General features: G+C 40.7%; 1 protein-coding gene across 8 annotated transcripts in view; it reads right to left on the bottom strand.

Moving 5' to 3' along the window:
- Window positions 1–803: 803 nt before the first annotated feature.
- The window catches only part of CHERP (calcium homeostasis endoplasmic reticulum protein), a 38,367-nt gene continuing 17,097 nt past the window's right edge, over window positions 804–22,073 (bottom strand). For 3 of the 8 annotated variants that reach the window (XM_075825336.1, XM_075825331.1, XM_075825333.1), the window contains exons 6-19: window positions 20,103–20,214; window positions 19,834–19,926; window positions 16,838–16,927; window positions 16,504–16,756; window positions 16,196–16,374; window positions 15,478–15,910; window positions 12,473–12,711; window positions 12,120–12,253; window positions 11,622–11,708; window positions 8,996–9,142; window positions 8,761–8,871; window positions 8,324–8,418; window positions 3,845–4,030; window positions 804–1,624 (exon numbers count right to left, since the gene is read on the bottom strand). In XM_075825336.1, the coding sequence (XP_075681451.1) occupies window positions 1,587–1,624; window positions 3,845–4,030; window positions 8,324–8,418; window positions 8,761–8,871; window positions 8,996–9,142; window positions 11,622–11,708; window positions 12,120–12,253; window positions 12,473–12,711; window positions 15,478–15,910; window positions 16,196–16,374; window positions 16,504–16,756; window positions 16,838–16,927; window positions 19,834–19,926; window positions 20,103–20,214 (2,197 nt within the window). In that variant the 3' untranslated portion in view covers window positions 804–1,586. Of the gene's footprint in view, window positions 1,625–3,836; window positions 4,031–8,323; window positions 8,419–8,760; window positions 8,872–8,995; window positions 9,143–11,621; window positions 11,709–12,119; window positions 12,254–12,472; window positions 12,712–15,477; window positions 15,911–16,195; window positions 16,375–16,503; window positions 16,757–16,837; window positions 16,928–19,833; window positions 19,927–20,102; window positions 20,215–22,073 lie in introns of those variants that run through there. The other 5 variants (XM_075825332.1, XM_075825334.1, XM_075825335.1 and 2 more) reach the window with 5 other exon arrangements.

The following is a 22,073-nucleotide window of genomic DNA, read 5'->3' as shown; positions in this document are numbered from 1 at the left end:
AAGTAAAAACAACAAGCACATGCTGCTCACCCATTACTAGATCACAAAAACAAACAAAAAAATAGCAAATATACACTACACCACCCAAAGTGGCAAGAAATGTCTAAGACCATACCTGGCAATATGTCTAACATGCTGGCCAATAAATGGTTAATGCTGGAATGACATTGGTCAGACAATGAGCCAGAAAGACTGAAGGTGGAATGTAAACTTTATATGCTCAATGTTTTATCTCTGCATGTGGCCTCTCAATGCCGCCAGTGGAACATCTGCTGACTGGATTATCTCCCGCTGATGAGAGCTTGTGATTCTGGCACAGTTCAGGGTTAGATTGTAGTGAGGGAATATGGTAGCAATGCCACAGTTAATGCCATTGATCTTTTCCAATGCTGGATAAAGTAGGAATATATCCATTGCATAGGAATATTATTGAATCTTTCCCACGTGTAATAAGGCAGGAATATTTTCTTTGTATTGGGAACGGCATGTCGTGGAACAGTCTTTTCATGAAATGTGAGGGTGTTGTAATATCCCCCTACAGTGCTGACTACTATATTGTGCAATGTGCATAAACTAACAATAACTCAGTAGTTGGCAGAGCCCAATGTGATAACCATTATAGAAGAGGGCACATTATAGACACAAAAGGGCAAGGAATTCGACATATACACATGGTCAGTGATGCCCTACTGGCAGCCATTGTCTCAGAGGAAAACTTTCCAGGGTAATAAGACAATACAGAGGGAACGTTCCCTCTTACAGCAAGGGTCACTATGGCATCTAAAAAACATGCAAAACACAAATCCAATTCAATAGTTTATTTTACAAAATAAATTGGATGAGAAGGGATGTTCACATAAAAAGAAAAAGCTGCAGTCATACTTACATGAAGCACAGATACACTTTTGTTTAACAAAAATTAGCACAGGGTAAGACACTCTGTTACATCCCACGAGGCAAACCAGTAACAAAATAACTAAAATGTCATTGCCTGAAAATACCCTGGAGGCAGGGTTCTCTAGATCGTGCCGCTTATGTCTGTGTTGGAGTTAAAAATGTGATTTATGAAGTTGCAAAATTCATGTTCGATGAAGATAGTGCTGGTGAACAAAACTGGTGAACATCCTGGAAGAAGCCATGGCCATCCCATGATGCACACCAATCATTTCCTAGGTGAAACCAGGGTTTCTATGTAGGAATAAATGGCTATAAATTTACTCGTGTCTAGGTAATCAATACAGGTAGGTATTCCTGTAATTCATGGCTGAGAATCACACGTTTCAGCCACAACACAGAGCAGTAGAACGGAGTTTAGGGGGCCCTGTTCCAGAGATAGGTGCGGGTCCCAGAGGTGGGACCCGCATCTATCGGACATTTATGACTTATCCTGTGGATAGGTCATAAATGTCTCTGATGGAAAAACCCCTTTAAATAGCAGTAGAAAGGGTACGAACTATATTATTAGTCTACTGAGCAGCAAACACCATCCTGGATATTACTTCAGATGTACACAATAGTCTGCCACCAGCCTGAATATCCAAGTATCCAGTTTACTCCAACTGTTCACGTTGTGACAAAGATGTACATCACTCCTGTGCTGGAGGATCCTGACCCTCACGCTTTACTGAAAAAAGAAAAGAAATACATTTTGTTTTTGGTTTTTACATACAGCATAAATATATTATTAAAAACACTCAGAACACATACAAATCATTTGGGCTTTACTGTTTTTTTTAAATTCCTGTAAACAATTTCAACTGTTACTGAAAGTTTGCTATTGATAGAACATGCCAACAAAAAACTGTAGGTTCTCAGTTCCTGAGAAGCTAAAAGGGACAATCCCTCTCTAGTCACATACAATGTAGGACACAGATGGCATTTGGTGAAGCTGTTGCCACTAGGAGGCGGACATGACGTAAAAAAAAAAAAAAAAAAAAAAAGTTTAGCTCCTCCTACCAGGCTACACCCTCCCCCTCCTCTGCAGATACTGAACTAACCAGTTTGTACAATAATGAGATCCACAAACCATGTGAGAACTAGACAAAATTCTCTCTGACATGACAAGCAAAAATAAAAATTGGGTGAGTGCGGTTTTCCCCCAATGAACGTGAGAAGAAAGATTTAATGGCAAGTAAAAAAGAATAAAAAACCGTTTTCTCGCTAGTGACATTATGACATATGAAACTAGTGTTTTGCTGCCTGGAAAACCCTCTCACCTAGAGAACTGTTGAAGTTCGTGGTTTAGTTTCTGTGGTTCCTAAACACTTCCACTTTACAATAATATCAGTAACAGTTGATTGTGAAATGTCTTCCATCCTGGATATTCCATAAAACGGACTTGTTGCAGTGATGGCATCCTATTACAGTACCACAATCTAATTCAGTGATCTCTTTAGTACGACTCATTCTGTCACAATTGTATGTAAAGGCGACTGAATGGCTAGGTGCTGGATTTTATACATCTGTGACAATGAGACTGAATGGCTAGGTGCTGGATTTTATACATCTGTGACAATGAGACTGAATGGCTAGGTGCTGGATTTTATACATCTGTGGCAATGAGACTGAATGGCTAGGTGCTGGATTTTATACATCTGTGGCAATGAGACTGAATGGCTAGGTGCTGGATTTTATACATCTGTGGCAATGAGACTGAATGGCTAGGTGCTGGATTTTATACATCTGTGACAATGAGACTGAATGGCTAGGTGCTGGATTTTATACATCTGTGGCAATGAGACTGAATGGCTAGGTGCTGGATTTTATACATCTGTGGCAATGAGACTGAATGGCTAGGTGCTGGATTTTATACATCTGTGACAATGAGACTGAATTTTGCATCAAAGCATAAGGTTTTGTAAAAAATGCATAAAAATTCATGTTTGTGGCTAAAAGTCTGACCCAAGCAGTGCCGGAGATGCACAACACCTCCTAAACATGAGAGTACAAGAGGTTTAGAATTCTTACATACCACTTATACCTACATGCACATTTCCACATAATCACCAGAACTTAATAGCCCAAACATCTCTGCAATCCAGTGTTGGTTAGCATCTAAATTTATTCATGCGTGACCAATTTAATATTTTGAGTGGGAATCCTCAAAGTATAGATGTATTATAAACACAGAAAGGCCTGTGTAAGTTCCTGTTCACATCTCATTTTCCAGGCACATCGGAGGTATGCATACCTCGGCCATTGACTCCAATTGTAAGAAAAAGTATACTTTTTTTTTTCTGTGCCCCTCTGCATAGAAAAGCATTGTAGACCACACTTTTCTATACAGTGAGGAAAAAGAGGTGTCGACGCCCCATGTCCCATCATATGCCAAAAGGAATATTTTTGGGGCACAAACTGGGTGCATGGGAGCCTATGGTTACATTGGAATATACGCCAGGGATTACTCCTGGGGTATATCGATGATGTGCCTAAGAAAACAGATGTGAACAGAGCCTTACTATAATAAATACATTGAAGGAGTAAAATATCTGAACCTCATGATAGAAATCAAAGATGGTTAGAAAGCTACTTATCACCATATATTGATGGGGCCCAGTAACGTGAAATAATGATGTTTCTTTGTTAGGTAGGCTTCATACAGTGGTTCACCTATTTAACTTTTCAACACTTCTTGTACATTGTTGATTTTCCCTTTTAGTGAGTAATTGTAAAGTTGCAAAAGCTACTGGATAAAAATTTTGCCATTGGCTAAAGCTAATAAAAACAGCATCCAATAAAAATTCCCGCTTTCAATAACCGCTTCCTAATATACATTTTTAAATGCAAAAGAGCAGTAAGTCAACTCATAAAGAACAAAATGGAGAGCTTTCAGTCAGTCACTTACCCTCATCCCTGGCTTTCATGCGGGCGATAAAGGAATAGCTTTTATTCCTACGATAATTTTCATATGGGTCATCCAGGGAAACTCCAACACCCTTATACTGATCCCACTTGTCACGTATGTCCCCTCCTTTAATTGGGTCTTGAATCCCTTGCTCATTGGCACCTAGGCCCCCAGCTCCACTCCATCCTTAAAAAACAAGAAAAAATTATTAAAAAAATTATTAATATGCATGTTCTGTGGCTTTTAAATACTACAGACTGACATTAATCCCTTAGGCCTCATGCACACTTCAGTTTTTTCCTTCAGGGTGCTATCCGTTTTTGTCACTGATGGCACCCTGAACCCATTAATTTCAATGGCCCCATGCACACTTCAGTTTTTTTTTACGGTCCCGTTGCTCCGTTCCGTTCCAAAGTAGAGCATGTCCTACTTTGGTCCGAGAATCCGTGACCGTGAGGCCCATGCAAGTCAATGGGGCCGTCAAAAAAACTGAAGGCACACGGAAGGCATCCGTGTGCCGTCCGTGTGTGACGGAGCCGTTGCCTAGCAACCGCCGGGCTGGCAGAAAAACATTAGAAAAATATTACACTAATCGGCAGCCACTTGTCTCTATCAATAACTGATAGAGAAAAGAGGCTGCTGATTAAAAATAAAATAAAAAGCATTTCATACGTACCCGGTCGTTGTCTTGGTGACGAGTCCCTCTTCTTCCTCCAGTCCGACCTTCTTTTGTGACGTGGCAGCCTGTGATTGGCTGCAGAGGCCGCGGCAGCCTTTGATTGGCTGCCGAGGCCGTGGCAGTCTGTGATTGGCTGCCGAGGTCGCGGCAGCCTGTGATTGGCTGCAGCGGCGACATGGATTGAACATCATCGTTGGAGGCCGGACAGGAGGAATGTAAGTATGAACTTATTTTTTTTATTACATTTAAAAATTTTATTTTTCGCGCGCCGAGCATGGTACTGTCACCCTGGACAGTACCATGCTCGGCGCACGGAAACGGAAACACGGAGTGCACACGGCCGCTAAAACGGGTTCACGGACCCATCAAAAGCGGCCGTGAAAACGGTGACGTAAGTGTGCACGAGGCCTTAAAGGGGAATTCCATCTTCGACATTTATAGTATATCCACAGGATATGCCATAAATGTCTGATGGGTGCAGATCCCAGAGCTGACCATGCAATCCTTTGATCGCTTTAATACTTCTGTTAGGCCCTGTTCACATCACGTTTTTTTGGCCTAAGTTTAGCGTAAAATCTCCCGACGTATAAGCGAAAGATAGTCTATGACAAATGCCTAACAGTGGCATTCGTTTAAGCAGTTAATGACCGCCCATAGGTGTTTTTACGGCGGCCACTAAAGGGCTTAATTCAGAAGAATAAGCCTTTCACGGCGCTGCATCGGAATAATTAAACACAGCAGGGAGCCGTTAAATCTCCCTGCTCTCAGCTACGAGAGGTACACGAAAAAATAAAAAAGTTTAATAAAGTAGAAATTAAAAAAATATATATAAAAGAAAAAAAAACACTTCTTTCCAAAATGCTCTATTATTAAAGAAACAAAAGTAAAAAAAGCTACACATATTTGGTATCGACGCGTTCGTAACGACCCCCAACTAAAAAGTTATTACATTATTTAACCCGCACTGTGAACGTCTTAAAAAATAAAATAAAAAACAATGCAAAAATTGCGGTTTTCTTTGAATCCTGCCTAAAAAAAAAAAAGGAAAAGTTATAAAAAGTGATCTAAGACGCATCTACTCCAAAATGGTACCAATAAAAACTACAAGTCGTCCCTTATCCAACTGCATCGGCGGGAAAAGAAAAAAGTTACGGCTCTTCAAATTTGGAGACACAAAAGCAAATCAATTTTGAGAAAAAAAAAAAGAAGGCGTACCAACTGTGTAAAAGTAATAAAACATACAAAATCGATATAAATTTGGTATCGCCGCAATTGCATCAAGCCGCTGAATAAAGTTAGCGTGAAATTTATACCACACAGTAAACGGTGTATATTTAGGACGCAAAGAGTGTGGCAAAATTGCTGGTTTTTTTTCTATTCCCCCCCAAAAAAAGCTAATAAAAGTTAATCAATAAATTATATGTACCCCAAAATGGTGCTATTAAAAATTACAACTTGTCCCGCAAAAAACAAGACCTTATACAGCTATGTCGACGCAAAAATAAAAAAGTTATAGCTCTTTGAAGGAGACTATGGAAAAACGTAAAAAATAGCTTGGTCATTAAAGGAACAGTGTCATCACCCAAAATTTTTTTCATATGTTCAAGATGTTAGTGCTTTATTAAAAACGTTTATATTTATTTGTGTGTTTGTGTTTTACTTTCTTATTTTTACACTTTTTCTTCCCTATGGGGGCTGCCATTTTTTGTTCCATTTCTGTCTGTGTCGATTAACGACACATACAGACATGGAATACGGCAGCCACAGTCCCATAGGGACTGCGAACGGCTCCCGTCCCATTGACTTCAGTGTACGGCGTCTGTGTGGGAACTGCGCATGCGCCGCTCCCACACAGTCCAATTCGAAATTGGCGCCGTCCGGCGCCATTTTCCTGTGGACCGGAAGTCGCGGCCGGACAGTAATATTACTACTTCCGGTCGCGGCTTCCGGATTTGTGCACTTGGACCAGCGGCAGCAAACGGAGCGGACGGGCCGGAGGGAGCCGCGGCGGCAGGAGCAGGTAAGAGATTTCAATGTATGTTCGTGTTTGTGTGTGTTTACTACTGTATGTAAACCTACTACACTGTGTGTTAGCTCAAAAAATGGCGACACACAGTGTAGGAGGTTACACCGTTCAAACCCCTCGTTTATCCCGGCACTAGCCAGGATAAAGGAGGGGGGGATGCTGAGAGCTCACTAGAGCGAGGGCTTTTAACCCAATGTTGCAATGCTGCAATTTTGGGAATAGCTCCATCTAGTGACCAAAAATGGGTAGTATTATAAATTAGAATTAATTTATAATATTTCCTGACTATTTCCTGACTCGTGAAAAAAATAAAAAAAATTTGAACAATGTTTAATCACCCACACACTAAATGTTTAATTTTTAAAAAAAAAACATGTTTTTCTGGCAACACATTCCCTTTAAGGGGTTAATCTATAGGTCAAATAAAGCTATTGAAAAGCTCACGACGTATACGTTAAACGGATGCTTTTGTTGGATCCTGTTGTATGTGTACACCAACCTATACCAGTTGGCGGAGGCTAAAAGGGCTGAGGGAACCCCATGGACACGTTTAGTGTGTAGGTCGGGAGAGTAAACTTTAAAAACGTAGGGCAAAAACGTGATGCGAACAGGGTACATGGCAGACTTGGTCGTTTTTGTTAGGCCTCCGGCTGCCATGGCAACCCCTCAGCAAGCTGCGATCGCATCATGCGGTCACTGATGGGCTTACAGAGGGAGCCCACACCCTCTGTAAAACAATTCAAATGCTGCAGTCACCATTGACCGCAGTCGCGGAGGTCTTAAAGGGGGTTTTCCAACACTTATATTTATAACATATCTTTAGGGTAGCGCATCAATATCAGATCAGGGGTCTGACTCCCTGCACCCCCACTGAGCAGCTGATTAAAGGTGCCGCAGCGCTCCATTGCTTATGAGGCCCAGCTCCGTACATTCCCGGCAGTTGCCAAGTCCCATGTACCACCAAAAACTACCAATGAAACTACGTCTCGTTCTGCAAAAAACAAGCCCTCATATTTTATCCGCCCCCAAAAAAAACTCACTAAAAGTTAATGAAAAAATTGTATGTACCCCAAAATGGTGCTATTAAACAATACAGCTTGTCCCGCAAAAAATAAAGTTATAGCTCTTTAAATTAGACGATGGAAAAACAAAAAATAAAAATAAAATAAAATCGGTTGGTCATCGGTTTTCCCACGAGGGATATTTATGACATATCCACAGGATATGTCATAAATGTCAGATAGATGAGAGTCCCACCTCTGGGACCCGCACCTATCTCTAGAACGGTGCCCCCTAAACCCCGTTCTACCTCTTTGTGTGTTGCCTGATTTCCGACCATGAAGGTGTAAATAGCGTAGCTCGCTGGGCTCCGCAATTTTGTAAGCCCCATGGAACGGAATGCTGGTTCCGGAAACAGCGTAGCTCGCATGCTATGCTGCTTCCATAACTGCTATGCACTACTATGGGAGTTACGGAAACAGCGTAGCCCGACAATAAAGTCAGGAAGTGGCCAGGAGTCAGAAGTAGCAGACAAAGCCAGAACTGGGTTTAGGGGGCCCCGTTCCAGAGATAGGTGCGGGTCCCAGAGGCGGGACCCACATCTATCTGACATAACCTGTGGATATGTCATAAATGTCCCTCGTGGGAAAACCCCTTTAAGTCCTAAAATAGGCTGGTCACTAAGGGGTTAAAGTAAACAATACAATTGGTTGCAGAAGTTTTCATAACCTTTACGAATAAAAATGTTGCAAAAGCAAGCAGTTACATTTCTTACCCATTTTCACTAACATCTGATGCCCCTTGTTCTCTTCCCCTAGGCGCACATTGGGCACACTTCCTCCAGGTCCAGAACCCAAGCCTGAAGAAGAACTACAAAAACACATTAACATTTATTCTCCCAGTTCTGTTGGAAGACTGCCAGCTAAATAATCCTAGCAATGAAATTGCCACTACACACAATTGTGAAAGTGTTCTACATTTTTTATTGTATTTATTTAATCTAACCAGCTCAATGTATTACATTATTAAATGGGGGGGGGGGGGGAGATCAATTTCATATCGTATGGTGAACTAAAAACCACAATAAAAAGTATTTGCTGATTTAAGGTTAGGGACTTGAAGATAAAGATTTTTTTTTTTACAATAATACAAATTAAAAGGAATTGGTTTTACTGTACTTAACCATTATTGTAGCTCTATTGTTCTACTTACGGTGGGGTGGCACTGCGAGATCGAGATCTCCGTTTTCTTCCAGGTGAGAAGGATTTTGACCTAGATCGAGACCTTGAGCGACTTCGTGATGACCTAGACCGGCTTCTGCTCCTTAAAAATGATGTGTGTAGATCTAATTATGTTACATACATGTTCCATATATGTCAACGTACTAAAAACACAATGCATAGCAAGACAAGATTTCCAATAGATGGATAGTAGGAACATGCCTAACCTTGACCTGGATCGAGAATAAGACCGGGATCTGGATCGAGATCTGGACCGAGACCTAGAGTATGAGCGGGAGGACTTTGAAGATCTGGAGTTGGAACGAGAAGAGGATTGGCCACGGCTTTTTGATCGACTGTTAGATCTTGATGGCCTTAGAAAAAACAGCAACTTATTTTATAGAGCGCAGTAACACAACTTAAAACACAGTCATAGGCAATATTTAATTTTCACAGTCATAGGCACCATGTCAGGTTTGGAGAGGTCTTGTGGGGCTATAACAATGGAAACACTCCCAAAGAGAGACCATTTGGCAAACTACACCCCTCAAGGAATTTATCAAAGGGCATAGTGAGCATTTGACTCCACAGTTTTATTGCTGAATTTAGTGGAGTGGAGGCAGTGAAAATGAAAATCTAAATTTTTTCCCAATAAAATGTAGAAATTTTAAATTTTTACAAGGCATAAAAGGACAAATAAAAACAAACAACATTTGAAAAGCAATTTCTCCCAATTAACCCCTTAAGGACACGGCCAATTTTAGCCTTGAGGACAGAGTAATTTTTTTTTAAATTCCCTCTTTGCATCCCGACGCTCATAACGCTTTTATTTTTTGTACGACGTAGTTGTATGAGACTTTGCGGGACGAGTTGTACTTTATGTAGGTACCATTTTTTGGTACAAATACATTATCGTCTAATTTCTATAAATTTTTAATTAGATTAAAATGCAGAAAAAAAAAGCAGTTGCGCAGCAGTTTTAATATTTTTTTTACACCATACACCGATCATAATAAATAATGGTACACATTTGTAGTACAGGTTGTTACGGTCGGGGCGATACCAAATATGTCTGTATTATTTAATGTTTTGGGACTTATATTTTAAAAAGTTTATTTATTATAAAAAATGTGTGTTTCTGTGTATTTTATTTACTTTTTATTTATTTATTTACCATTATTTTTTTTTACATTCATTTAACTTTTTTTTTTTAATCCCATAAAGGGATTTATCATTTTGATTTTTATTTTGTAACTGCAATGTACTGGCATAGATCTATATGCTAGTAATAAGCCTGTGTACTGATTGTACACAGGCAGTTGTTAGGGCATACCTCAGTATGCCCTAACAACAGGAAATATGTTCAGACAGCCCTGGGGTCCTTCACTGGACCCTGGGCTGTCTGGCCATACGATTTGTGGGCTTTGATCGCGTCACAGTTATTTTCTGTGACGCGATCAATGTGCAGTCCCCTCTCTTTGAACGCCGCGATCAGCTGTCATCGCGGCGTTCAAAGGGTTAACAGCAGAGAGAAGATGTTTCTCTTCTCTCCGCTGTCAGAGCGGGGCCGTGGCTGTGTATTACAGCCGTTGCCCCGCTCTCGATCGCGCGCACAGACGCGCGCAGGGACGGCTGTCACACAGGACGAATATGCTCGTCCTAATGCGCGAAGCGCTCGCCGCTCAGGACGAGCATACTCGTCCTGTGTCGGCAACCAGTTAAGGCAGTACCCCATATGTGGTAATAAATTGCTGTTTGGACATCCGGCTCAGAAGTGAAGAAGCGCTGTTTGGCTTTTGGAGCTCAAGTTTTCTGCAATGGTTTTCAGTGCCATGTCGCATTTGCAAAGCCCCTGAGGGACCAAAACAGTGGAAAACCCCCAAAAATTACCCCATTTGGGAAACGACACCAAGAAACGTGCAACATTGAGGACCGTAGACACAAAGGTCGGCCAAGGAAACTTAGTGCAGCAGATGAAAGACAAATAAAGCTCAGAAATGGCAGAAACCAGTGGGACCCAGGTACACCCATCTACTGTTCGGAGAAGTCTGGCCAGAAGTGGTCTTCATGGAATAAATGCGGCCAAAAAGCCATACCTTTGATGTGGAAACAAGGCCAAGCGACTGAACTGGTTTTAGCTGCAACAAAAGAGCAGCGATTCCGCAGCATAAATTGATAGCGGATTTAAAAATAACGCACCGCAGGAAAATTTATTAACGGTTTCTCTGCAGATTTTTCCAGCAGCGTCTGGGTGAGATTTGTTCAAATCTCATCCACTCAGTTGGTACTGTAATACGCTGTGGATTTTCCGCAATGAAATCAGTTGTGGAAAATCCACAGTGTTTACGCTATGTGTGAACATACCCTTAGAGGGATTGATAGGCGCTAATAGACCCAATCACCCTTCCTTCTAAGGAAATCCTTAGTGATCAAATTAGTGCTATTTCCCGCTACCAAGGGCACAAGCATAAAAATCAAAGGGGAAACATTTTAGGAGCCTGCGATCAAATGGTCAAACTGCTTCTATACTGCAAACACGGATGTTTTGAAAGGGTTCTGTGTCAACAAACCGTCAACAGATTCCAGTAGCAGAAGAAATATTAATGGCTACAATGCAGAGTTTCTCAACTTTAGGTGCATTATATCAAAAAGCGAATGAACTAAAGTGGATCGGTCATCAGCAGGAGAGGCTGTGATTCTATTTAGTGACTATAAATGATGGCTCTGTTGTATTAATGTTCTTTTAGGCTTGAGGATTAGGGTAAGGGTAGGGCTTGAACTGCCTTGGTTTTTCACATTACGGACACCTGTATTATTATCCTTTAAAAATGTAAATAAAAAGATTGTTCATACCTGTTCCTTTTATCCTGCCCTTTCCTCCGACGAGCTCTCATTTTTGCTCTGAAAAACTCATAAAGTCCATTCTGCTCCCATCCTTCACTAAGAAAAAAAAATAAAAAAATAATGAAATGATATATGGGTATATGGGAGAGTTCTAAATATTTGGCATGAAAATACCGTAATATAAATGTTTTAAAAAAAAAAAACAAAAAAAAAAAAACACGTGCCACTCAATCCTAGCTTTACATAGAGTATCAGGAAGTTTTCAGTTGGGACTTTGACGAACATGGGAACGGCTCTCACACAATTCTCAATTAATTTTCAAGCTTCAAAAATCTAAAAATTAACAAAAAAACTTTCCAGCTGATTACTCTGATAGTTCTTGTAGCTAAAAAAATAAAATACATTTATCCTTCACTGTAAAATGAATTGCTGGACTCCTTATAAAAGTGTGCCAGGTCTCCTCTAAAACTGGAAGATCTGCTCAGAGTTCCAAGAAGTAGAACTAACCTGTTCCGAGGTCGATCATGTGATGGAGGACTGTAAAAAGCCTCAACAGCAGCCAAAAGTCTTTCACTTGGAGGCATTGGAGGAGGGAGACGGATATCCTTGGGGTCAAGCGGTTTGTAGTCATGATCTTCCAGCTGCAGCAAAAAAATAAAAATTAAAAAAAGGGTAGAAGAGATGAAGTTTTTATGAGAAACGAAAAAGTTAAGCCATGTAAAGATAAGGAATTTGCTACAGGGATACTAAATAAACCATGTAAATAATAGATCTGCTATCCATACACAGTTCTTGAGGGCATAGAGTTCAAACTTATTTCCACTTTGTGTTCTGGTATCCTTAAAACCAGGAGTTATTACCTTGACCAATGGAGCCATAAGTCCTGCAGGGAGGTCAAAATAAGGAACATTTGGAACAAGGCTTGGATCATCATGATTGACATGTGGAGGTCCTTGTCTACGAATGTGAGGTGGCTGTCCATTAAAACCATGTGGAGGTGGGCCAAATTCTTGGTGCTGGGGACCTCCCCATGGAGGATGTTCGCTCATGCCTGGGTGTGGCATCCTGTGGCCTTGGTGATGGTGCGGAGGTCCCATGTCTAAAGATGTTGACAACACAATTTATATTAAAATCAGAACTACCACCAATGAATATGTTCAGTGCAGCTTTGCGCGACAATATGCAAGTAATGAAGCTTTTGAATCCCTCAACTTTTAACATCTGACTTATAAATCATGTCAGGAAAATACAACTTTTATTGTTCCCTTTAACAACTTGACACAACAAGAGCTTGTAGTGAATATGGAAACCTAAAGAAGTATTAAAGAAGAATTCATTACAGAATAGGATACTGTTTAATGAATGTCTAAATGTCTCTATTAAACCCTCTAAAAATAGAGTACCGCAGCTTGGAGCCCTTAACCCCTTCCCGCCGCAGCCCTTTTTCAGATTTTCATTTTCGTTTTTTCCTCCCCACCTTCCAAAAGCCAGAACTTTTTTTTTTCCGTCGATATAGTACTATGAGGGCTTGATTTTTGTGGGACGAGTTGTAGTTTTTCGTAGCACCAATTATTTTGCCATATAATGTACTAGGAAATGGAAAAAATATTATTTGTGGGGCAGAAAATGAAAAAAAACAGCGATTTCTTCATTGTTTTTTGCGCTTCGTCTTTACGGCATTCACTGTGCAATTAAAACAACATGTTAACTTTATTCTGTGGGTCAATACGATTACGGCGATACCAAGTATATAGTTTTTTACATTTTTTACTACTTTTACAAGTAAAAACCTAAGTGTAAAAAATAACATTTAGTTTGTGTCGCCAAATTCTGAGATCCTTAACTTTTTTATTTTTCCACCAATTAAGATGGTATATTGGGCTTATTTTTTGCGGGATAAGCTGTAGTTTTTAATAATACTGTTTTGGTGTACATACGATGTTTTGATCACTTTTTATTTCATTTTTTGTGGGAGATTAGGTGACCAAAAAAATAGAGATTCGGGCGTTTACATATTTATTTACGGCGTTCACCGTGCGGGTTAAATAATGATATATTGTAATAGTTCAGACTTTTACGGACGCGGCAATACCAATTATGTCTATTTATTTAACTATGCTCTAGGGGGAAAAGGTTTTTTTTCTTGAACATTTAATATATTTTATTTTTTTTCATAAAAAAAACAAAAACAAAAGTTTTTAAAAAATTTTACTTTTTTTTTTATTAGTCCCCCTAGGGGACTTCAACCAGCGATCGTTCGATCTCTTGCACTATATACTGCAATACTAATGTATTGCAGTATACCGTGATTCTGACAGGCATCTATTAAGCCATGACAGAGGCAGGGCTTTACAGGAGCACAAAGATGGCGGACCTGTGGGCCTTCATTAAGCCCCCAGGAAGCCATAGCAACCATCGCTACCCCGTGATTGCATTGCGAGGGGCGCGATGAGCTGTTAGAGGAGATCGCCCGCTCTTTGTAACGTTTTAAATGGCGCGGTCATTATTAACAGCGGCATTTAACGAGTTGAGCAAACGGGAACGCGCTCGATCGCGATCCCGCTCGTTACTCTGAAGTGTCGGCTGTAACATACACGCATCGTATGGAGCGGGTTCGCTCAGTGAGCCTGTTCCATACTTCCCCCTACCCGACTATAACGTATGGATACGTCAAATCTCGGGAAGGGGTTAATCATTCTTATATACTTTCTGCAGTGTGGTGCTCGAAACCACCAACACCAAATTTAAGATGTGGCCCCACAAGTGATTTAAAGAGGCTCTGTCACCAGATTCTCAAATCCCTATCTCCTATTGCATGTGATCGGCGCTGCAATGTAGATAATAGTAACGTTTTTTTTTTTCAAAAGCGTTAATTTTTGGCCAAGTTATGAGCTATTTTATATTTATGCAAATGAGCTTTGAAATGGACAACTGGGCGTGTATTGTGTTTTTAACTGGGCGTGTTTACTTGTTTTACTAGCTGGGCGTTGTGAATAGAAGTGTATGATGCTGACGAATCAGTGACCAATCAGCATCATGCACTCCTCTCCATTCATTTACATAGCAGCATCGCGTTCTTACTAGAACGATGTACAGCCACATACACAAGTGTCCTGATAATGAATACACATGACCTCCAGCCTGGACGTCATGTGTACTCAGAATCCTGACACTTCTGAATATTTTCTGTGAGATTCCAGCAAGTCACGCGTAAATCTCGCGAGATTACGGGGTAAACGAGACTTCATTTCCCTTGCTGGAAATCTCACAGAAAAGATTCAGAAGTGTCAGGATTCTGAATACACATGACGTCCAGGCTGGAGGTCATGTGTATTCATTATCAGGACACTTGTGTATGTGGCTGCACATCGTTCTAGTAAGAACACTATGTGCTGTGTAAATGAATGGAGAGGAGTGCATGATGCTGATTGGTCACTGACTCGTCAGCATCATACACTTCTATTCACAACGCCCAGTTAGTAAAACAAGTAAACACGCCCAGTTGTTAAAAACAAAATACACACCCAGTTGGACATACGGAAAAAAACACGCCCAGTTGTCCATTTCAAAGCTCATTTGCATATATATATAAAATAGCTCATAACTTGGCCAAAAATCAACGTTTTTAAAAAAAAACAAAAAAAACTTTACTGTTCTCTACATTGCAGCGCCGATCACATGCAATAGGAGATAGGGATTTGAGAATCTGGTGACAGAGCCTCTTTAAATAGGGGCAATATCATGCTTAGTGTTTTACGGTCATAAAGAGGTATTATACTGTACATTTACAAAGCATTTAATGGTCATTATTCTATTCTCAAATAAAGAAGTGCACAGTAACATCATAGAATATAGGAAATACTACCTGCAGGAAAGTCTCCTTGTGGGTAATCAAAACGATGAGGGAAGGGTGGTCTCTCAAAAGGATGGCGTGGGGGAAAATCATCCTGCATAAAACGTGGTGGAAATCTGTTGAAATTATGAGGATGAGGTGGCTGATTAAACTGTGGAGGGTGCTGCTGGTGAGGCGGAAATGGCCCCCGAAAATGTGGAGGATGCTGCATGCGAAAATGTGGGTCTCTTTGAGCACCACCACCCCACGGTGGTTGATCATGTTGGTTACTCCAAGGAGCATCAAACTGGTTATTCCATGGAGGATCTCTCTGATTGTTCCATGCTGGTTCAGGCTCATTGTTCCAGTTTGGATCTCTTTCACTCCACATGCCTTCGTGGCTATTATTCCATGGAGGGCAATGAGGGGGGCCCTGATGGTGAGGAAAAGGGGGCTGATCACAGGGCTATAGATAAAGTTAAAACGACAAGTATTTAAGGATGGTGATTTTGCATCAACGCCAATAAAAAAAAACCTAAAAAAAAACACAGACACACACACACACACACACACACACACACACCTCTTAGATGTCAAAGGTTAATCATTTAATAAAACAAAATAGGGAAAAAGATATGGAGTCCTTTGGCTTATCTATAGTAGTTGCTTTTGCTGCGTGGCACACACAATAGGAATACCTTTCATACCAATCTCAATAGCAAAAGTGTCTTATTTTACAAGCATCTTATACCTGCTGCTGACCCCAGGGAGCCATTGGCTGTGGCTGGTCAAACCAAGGTGGCTTATTAGGAGGCATTTGTTCATGAGGTGTTGGACCCCTGCTTCCTGCATTGCCGGGTTCAGGTACACTCCCAGGAGACAGCTCAAATTCTGCAGGAGGAGGGATAGCAAGTGCAGGTTTCACATCCTCTATGAGGAAAAAGAACAAGATAGAAGAGACAGTGTTTAAAATAAGGGCAGAATAAAAGGACAAAAACTTAAATGTGAAAAAATTAAATAAACATACATGATGATGGACAGATAAGTAACAACCATTACCTGGTGGGGGTACTTGAGCTGGTGCAGGAGCCGGCACTGGAGCTGGTGGTTCAGGAATTGGCTCCATCACTGGTATCTGAATTTGCTGTTGTTGTTGTTGCTGCTGCTGCTGCTGTTGTTGTTGTTCTTGTTGCTGCTGCTGTTTTAGACCAGCCACAAATTCCTCGTGTTGTGTTTTTAAGTTTTGAATTTGTTGCTGGAACGCCATAAGGATTGGCTGTACTACGCTGGAGTAGTCACCCAGTAAAGCAGCCTGAATACAAACGCAACATAGATTAATACAATACTGTTTGGATTTCACAGACCAAAGACAGTGGTAAAAGAAATAAATTACCTGGTGCTGTCCCAAGCCAAGGGCAGGACTCTGCAGCTGCTGGATAGTAGCTTCATCAAAGTAACCGTTCTTCTCCCACAACTGAAGAAGCTACAGGTGGAAAATGGCCATTGTAAAGTACATTTTTGTTTTGCTGCTTGTCTAGTGAATAATAGTCATTTTTGTTTTTATTTATTCTTTTAAAAGCTGTGTTTTTACACAACGCTGTCTGGCAACAAGTAAGGATAGTCAGTTTTCTCTGATGTTTCACCCTTATGGGCAAGTAGGTGCGTCAAGAAGTTACGCATGCTGTACAATGTTTAACCCTTTCCCTGCCAAGGTCGTATCTCATACGTCCTGGCAGGAAGGCATTTCAGTAGCCAAGGACAAATCTGATAGGTCCTTGCTGCAAACAGCTAGAAGTCAGTCTGGATGATATCTGGAGCTGCGATCCAGAGCTTCTTTTAAAGAGAAGAGGCCAGAGCAGCTTGAAGTGAGAGCTAAATAGATTTTCAGCTCTCACTTTCACCCATGCTTCTAACAACTGTAACTAAATGCTGGACTGTAGCTAGAGCTGCAATTCTGGGCTTGTTCCAAGAATCTTAGCACCGATCCAGCCGGAGTTATAACAGGTTGAGATTTATGTGCCCTTCCTCCTGAAGCTGTAGATGACCCCAGGTGGAGGGATAACAGAAGCTTTTCTATACGATATCACCTGCCTTATCAATCAGAGCGCAAACTTTCTCTAGAATTGTCACACACCAGAAAAGTAGTAAAAAGATTAGCAATAGCTCATCCAATCACCGGTCTGTTCATAATTAGACCTTTTATTGACACCACGACCTAGAATCCGGATCACGGCACCAAATAAGTTGCACCGAGCACTTGCACCACACACACAAAACATCAATGGTTTGTACATTTTAGGCTCTGTTCACACCTCCGTGAGTTATTTTCCATCTGGCTTCAGTTGCTTTTTGACAATCAGAATACCATAGCATGCTGCAGTATTGTTTCCAGCAAAACAAAAAAAAGACAGATAACGTGAAGGAAACATGAAGGATCCATTAGAAGTCAATGGAGAAAAAAAAATATCAAAAACTGATCTACCATAACTGATCATAACAGATCTGTCATATCCATCGTGGCTCCTGTAAAAACGGAAATCATGACGCAAGTGTTTTAACAGGGCCCTATACTCTCCCTATTTTGTACGTACCCCATCTTTAGCGTAGACTCCGCTGGCTGCTACTCTAGTGATACCCGTTACAGTCAAAGCGATAACTCATCACTAGAGAAGAGTTTTCTAAAACATTTCTGATGAATGGAAAGATTTAAATCAGTAGGAAAATACATTTACATCCACGGACGGTCGCCATAAACAGTCGTTTCTAACTAGTTCCACAAAAAAAAGAAAAATTACCAGTTAACGTGTTAGATTAGGTTTAGGGAACTGCAATTAGTGATCAGGATTAGACTGTATTCACAAGTTGCAGTCAATTTGGGCTTTTTGCAGCGATTTGGCTAGGACGTGTGAACACAGCCTTAGGGTTTGTATCAGGGGATGGAAAACGATATACCTAAAGAAGCCCCAATTTAATTTGCATGCAGAAATTGGTTGGTGCATTTGTGTTTTGGCGTTTCTTTAACTCACGCAAACATAGACGTGTGGTATGTATTATCTTACAGATCTTTGCAGAGTACGTTTGTTTTGCATAAGGGGCCTGCTTGACTACGCATTTTAGCCAAAGTGGAATTTTCAAGGAATTATTGCCGTTTGATGCAAAGTTGGGTGAAGGTGGTTGCGTGTAGAAATTATTACGTTGTATTTTTATACACCGTATGCAGTGCACTCAATTTTGTAATTAAAGTCAAGTATAGTTATTTTTTTTTTAACAGATATGACAGACAAATATTGCATGGCCTCTCTTTTTTAGCGTTTCAGAGCATAAGCTCTTGTTGGTGTAGATGTTTGTAGTATATATACATTTTGCACAATGTGGTCTATTATTTTTACATTTTGTGTATAAATCTCTGCTTGTATGTACATTTGAGGCAAAAATGTATGTTATGATGCAATTTGTTTTTGATAATTCCGGTTTGCCACAAAGTTATGTGAAGGAGGACATGGCTGCCAACAACACGTGAAGACAATTGCAATCATCAGCTTGTCTGCTTTCAGAAAAAAAAAAAAGTAGGGTGCAGGGGGGGTACACTAGCTTTTAAGGGGTGTAATCCCTGTATTTTATAGGTTGTTACTTTTTTGAAAAATTGTGCAGCTTTAAACCAGATTTTTGCTTTCTCCAGTTCTGGCGATTTTATAAGATATGTGCTCGTAGATATAGGCATTAGTGGTATGCATTTATTCCGCACATATTGAACTTTTATTTTAAGTATGTGTGGTGCGTCTAATTTTCTGCTTGGCTCACACTTTTAGCTACAAATATAACATTTGTGTGCTACAATAATATGGAATGCGTCTGGTATGGAGACAGGAGTGGTGTCAGTTCTACAAAACGGGAAGGAGGGGGGATACAGACTCCTTTTTTGTAATCTCAACCCAGTATAAGTATCCTCAGTGCATCATTAAAATGCCTGAACTGTGTCTGGACCGTTTTTTTTCTTGAAATAACTAACAGCTCCAGCATAATCAGTTTTCGAACAAAAAAAAACAAAAAAACTGGAGAAAAACGTGAATCTTATGAGGAGTTCTCACAATACCTACTAGAAGATTGTTAAACTGTAGTTTCTGTATATGTAGATAAAGCTATAGCTGAAACAATCAGCATCAAAGAAGTTGTATCACAAAGATAGAAGCTGCAGCAAATTGCCAAGGGTCTGGCCTTATCATACCCAAGAAAACAGCCTATTATGCTGGGGAAAGATGCCATCAGCCATACATTTCAGAATTCATTTATATGGGCGTTACGGAAACAGTGTAGCTTGGCTGTTCAGCAAGCTCGGCTGTTGACGGAATCCCAACGACCTTCACTGTATGGATGCAGCAGCCGACTCACCGGAAAGGGACGGGGTTGGGGAACATCTTGTTCTTGAGATGGGTGCGGGTCCCAAAGGTGGGACCCGAATCTATCAGACATTAATTGAATATCCTGTGGAAGAGCGTTACGTCAACAATGAGTGAGCATCTTTACATTGGTGCTACTATACGAAAAGGAGATTTATTTCCTGCCTCAGATTAATCTTTTAACCTTCCTATCTATGTGGTCATGGAAATTAGCACCTGTTTCTATGAAAACACGAATGCAGTAATTTGCTTAATACTTACACGTGCAATCTTCTGCTGCTTGTCCTCCTCCACTGCTAAAAAGCTGGTACAGTAAATAGGAACAACTACTTTCTGAAGGGCAGCCAGAAGTTCCCGTGCTTGCTTCCGTTGACTGCGGGGAAAGAATTCATTATGGCAGATATACAATTTCTGTAAGGTACTTAGGTTAAGTTTAGGACTATTTTCCAGACATTTTGTATCACTCAGTAACCAAAAACGTGTAAACCTTTCCTAATTTTTATGGTGAATGTACAAACACAACAGTTTTCATCCTCGCAAATCTGCGGATACTCGTAGTTAGGTAGAGTGAAACATAGTGTAAACATACCTACCCATCTCGACAATCTCAGTCCTCAGTCCTCTAACCCCCTCCCCTCTTCAGTTGACTGGCGGCTCTGGAAGGAACGCCATGTGACACTGAAAGAGGTCAATTGCAGAGGGGAGGGGATAGAACTCAAAATGCAGGACACATCGGCGCGTGGGAGAATTAAAACGACTTTTTTAACGTTATGCAAGGATTAAGATAGTCAAGATGGGTATAGTGGAAAGCAGTGGAAACACGCCTAACTAGCGGTGTCAACTGTATGGTGAAGTGGGGTGAAAACGCCTGACAGACTCCCTTTATGGTAGTTCAGTGAAAGTACTTCTAAGGAAGTTACGAAAACAGTGGGGCACGTTTGCGTGACTGTTTCCCTAACTCCCATAAAACAGAATTGAAAGAGCCATGTGAATGGAAACTACCCAAAAGTGACTCCATTTACGAAACTACACCTCGAAGAATCTAGGGGTGTATTGAGCATTTTGAGCCCACAGGTGTTTCATAGATATTATTAGAATTGGGCTGTGAAAATGAAAACAAAATCATTCTTCAATAAGATGTAGCTTTAGCTCAAAATTTTTCATTTTATCATCATCAAATAAAGGGGAAAAAAAGCAACATTTGTAAAGCAATTTCTCCTGAGTACGGCAATACCCCATATGTGGTCATAAACGGCTATTTGGGCACAGAGTAGGGCTCGGATCGAAGGAGCGGCATTTGGCTTTCGGAGTGCAGATTTTGTTGGATTAGTTTCTGGTCGCTATGTCGCATTTGCAAAGCCCCTGTGGGACAAAAACAGTGGAAACAACTCAAAAGTGACCCCATTTTGGAAACTACACCCCTCAAGGTATTCACCTAGGGGTGTAGTGAGTATGTTAACCCTGCAGGTTTTTTCCAGAAATTAGTGTGCACTCGATGTTGCAGAGTAAAAATGGGATTTTTTCCATAGATATGCCAATATGTGGTGCCCAGCTTGTGCCACCAAAACAACTCTCTAATTATTATGCGGTGTTTCCCTGTTTTAGAATCACCCTACATGGGGCCACTAATCTTTTGCCTGGACATTCGACCAGGCTCAGGAGTGAAAGAGTACCTTGCGAAATTGAGGCCTAATTTGGCAATTTACAAAGTATTGGTTCACAATTGCAGAGGCTCAGATGTGAAATAATAAAACACAACCCCTGATAAGTGACCCCCACTATGGAAACTGCACCCCTCAAGGCATTTATTAAGGGGTGTAATGAGCATTTTCACCCCACAGGTCTTTTCCATAAATTAATGCGCTGGGGATGGTGCAAAGTAAAAATTGCATTTTTTTCCCTAGATGTGATATTTCAGTGGCAAATATGTTGTGCCCAGATTGTGCCACTGGAGATACACCCCAAAAATTGATAAAAGGTTTCTCCCGGGTATGGCGATGCCATATATGTGGAAGTAAACAGCTGTTTGGGCACAGTGTAGGGCTCAGAAGGGAGGGGGCTCCATTTGGCTTTTGGAGCATGGATTTTGCTTGGTAGTAGTTTTGTTTGAGCACTTCTGGTGTTTTCAATTATAATGTGGGGGTACATGTAAGCTGGGTAGAGTGCATCAGAGGCATATTCAGGTGGTATAATAATGGGGTAAAAAAAAAAAAAAAGTAAATCCATAGATGT

The sequence above is a fragment of the Rhinoderma darwinii genome, chromosome 1, assembly GCF_050947455.1.
Source record: "Rhinoderma darwinii isolate aRhiDar2 chromosome 1, aRhiDar2.hap1, whole genome shotgun sequence".
Taxonomy (NCBI): Eukaryota; Metazoa; Chordata; class Amphibia; order Anura; family Rhinodermatidae; genus Rhinoderma; species Rhinoderma darwinii.
This window is presented reverse-complemented; position numbering and strand designations above follow the sequence as displayed.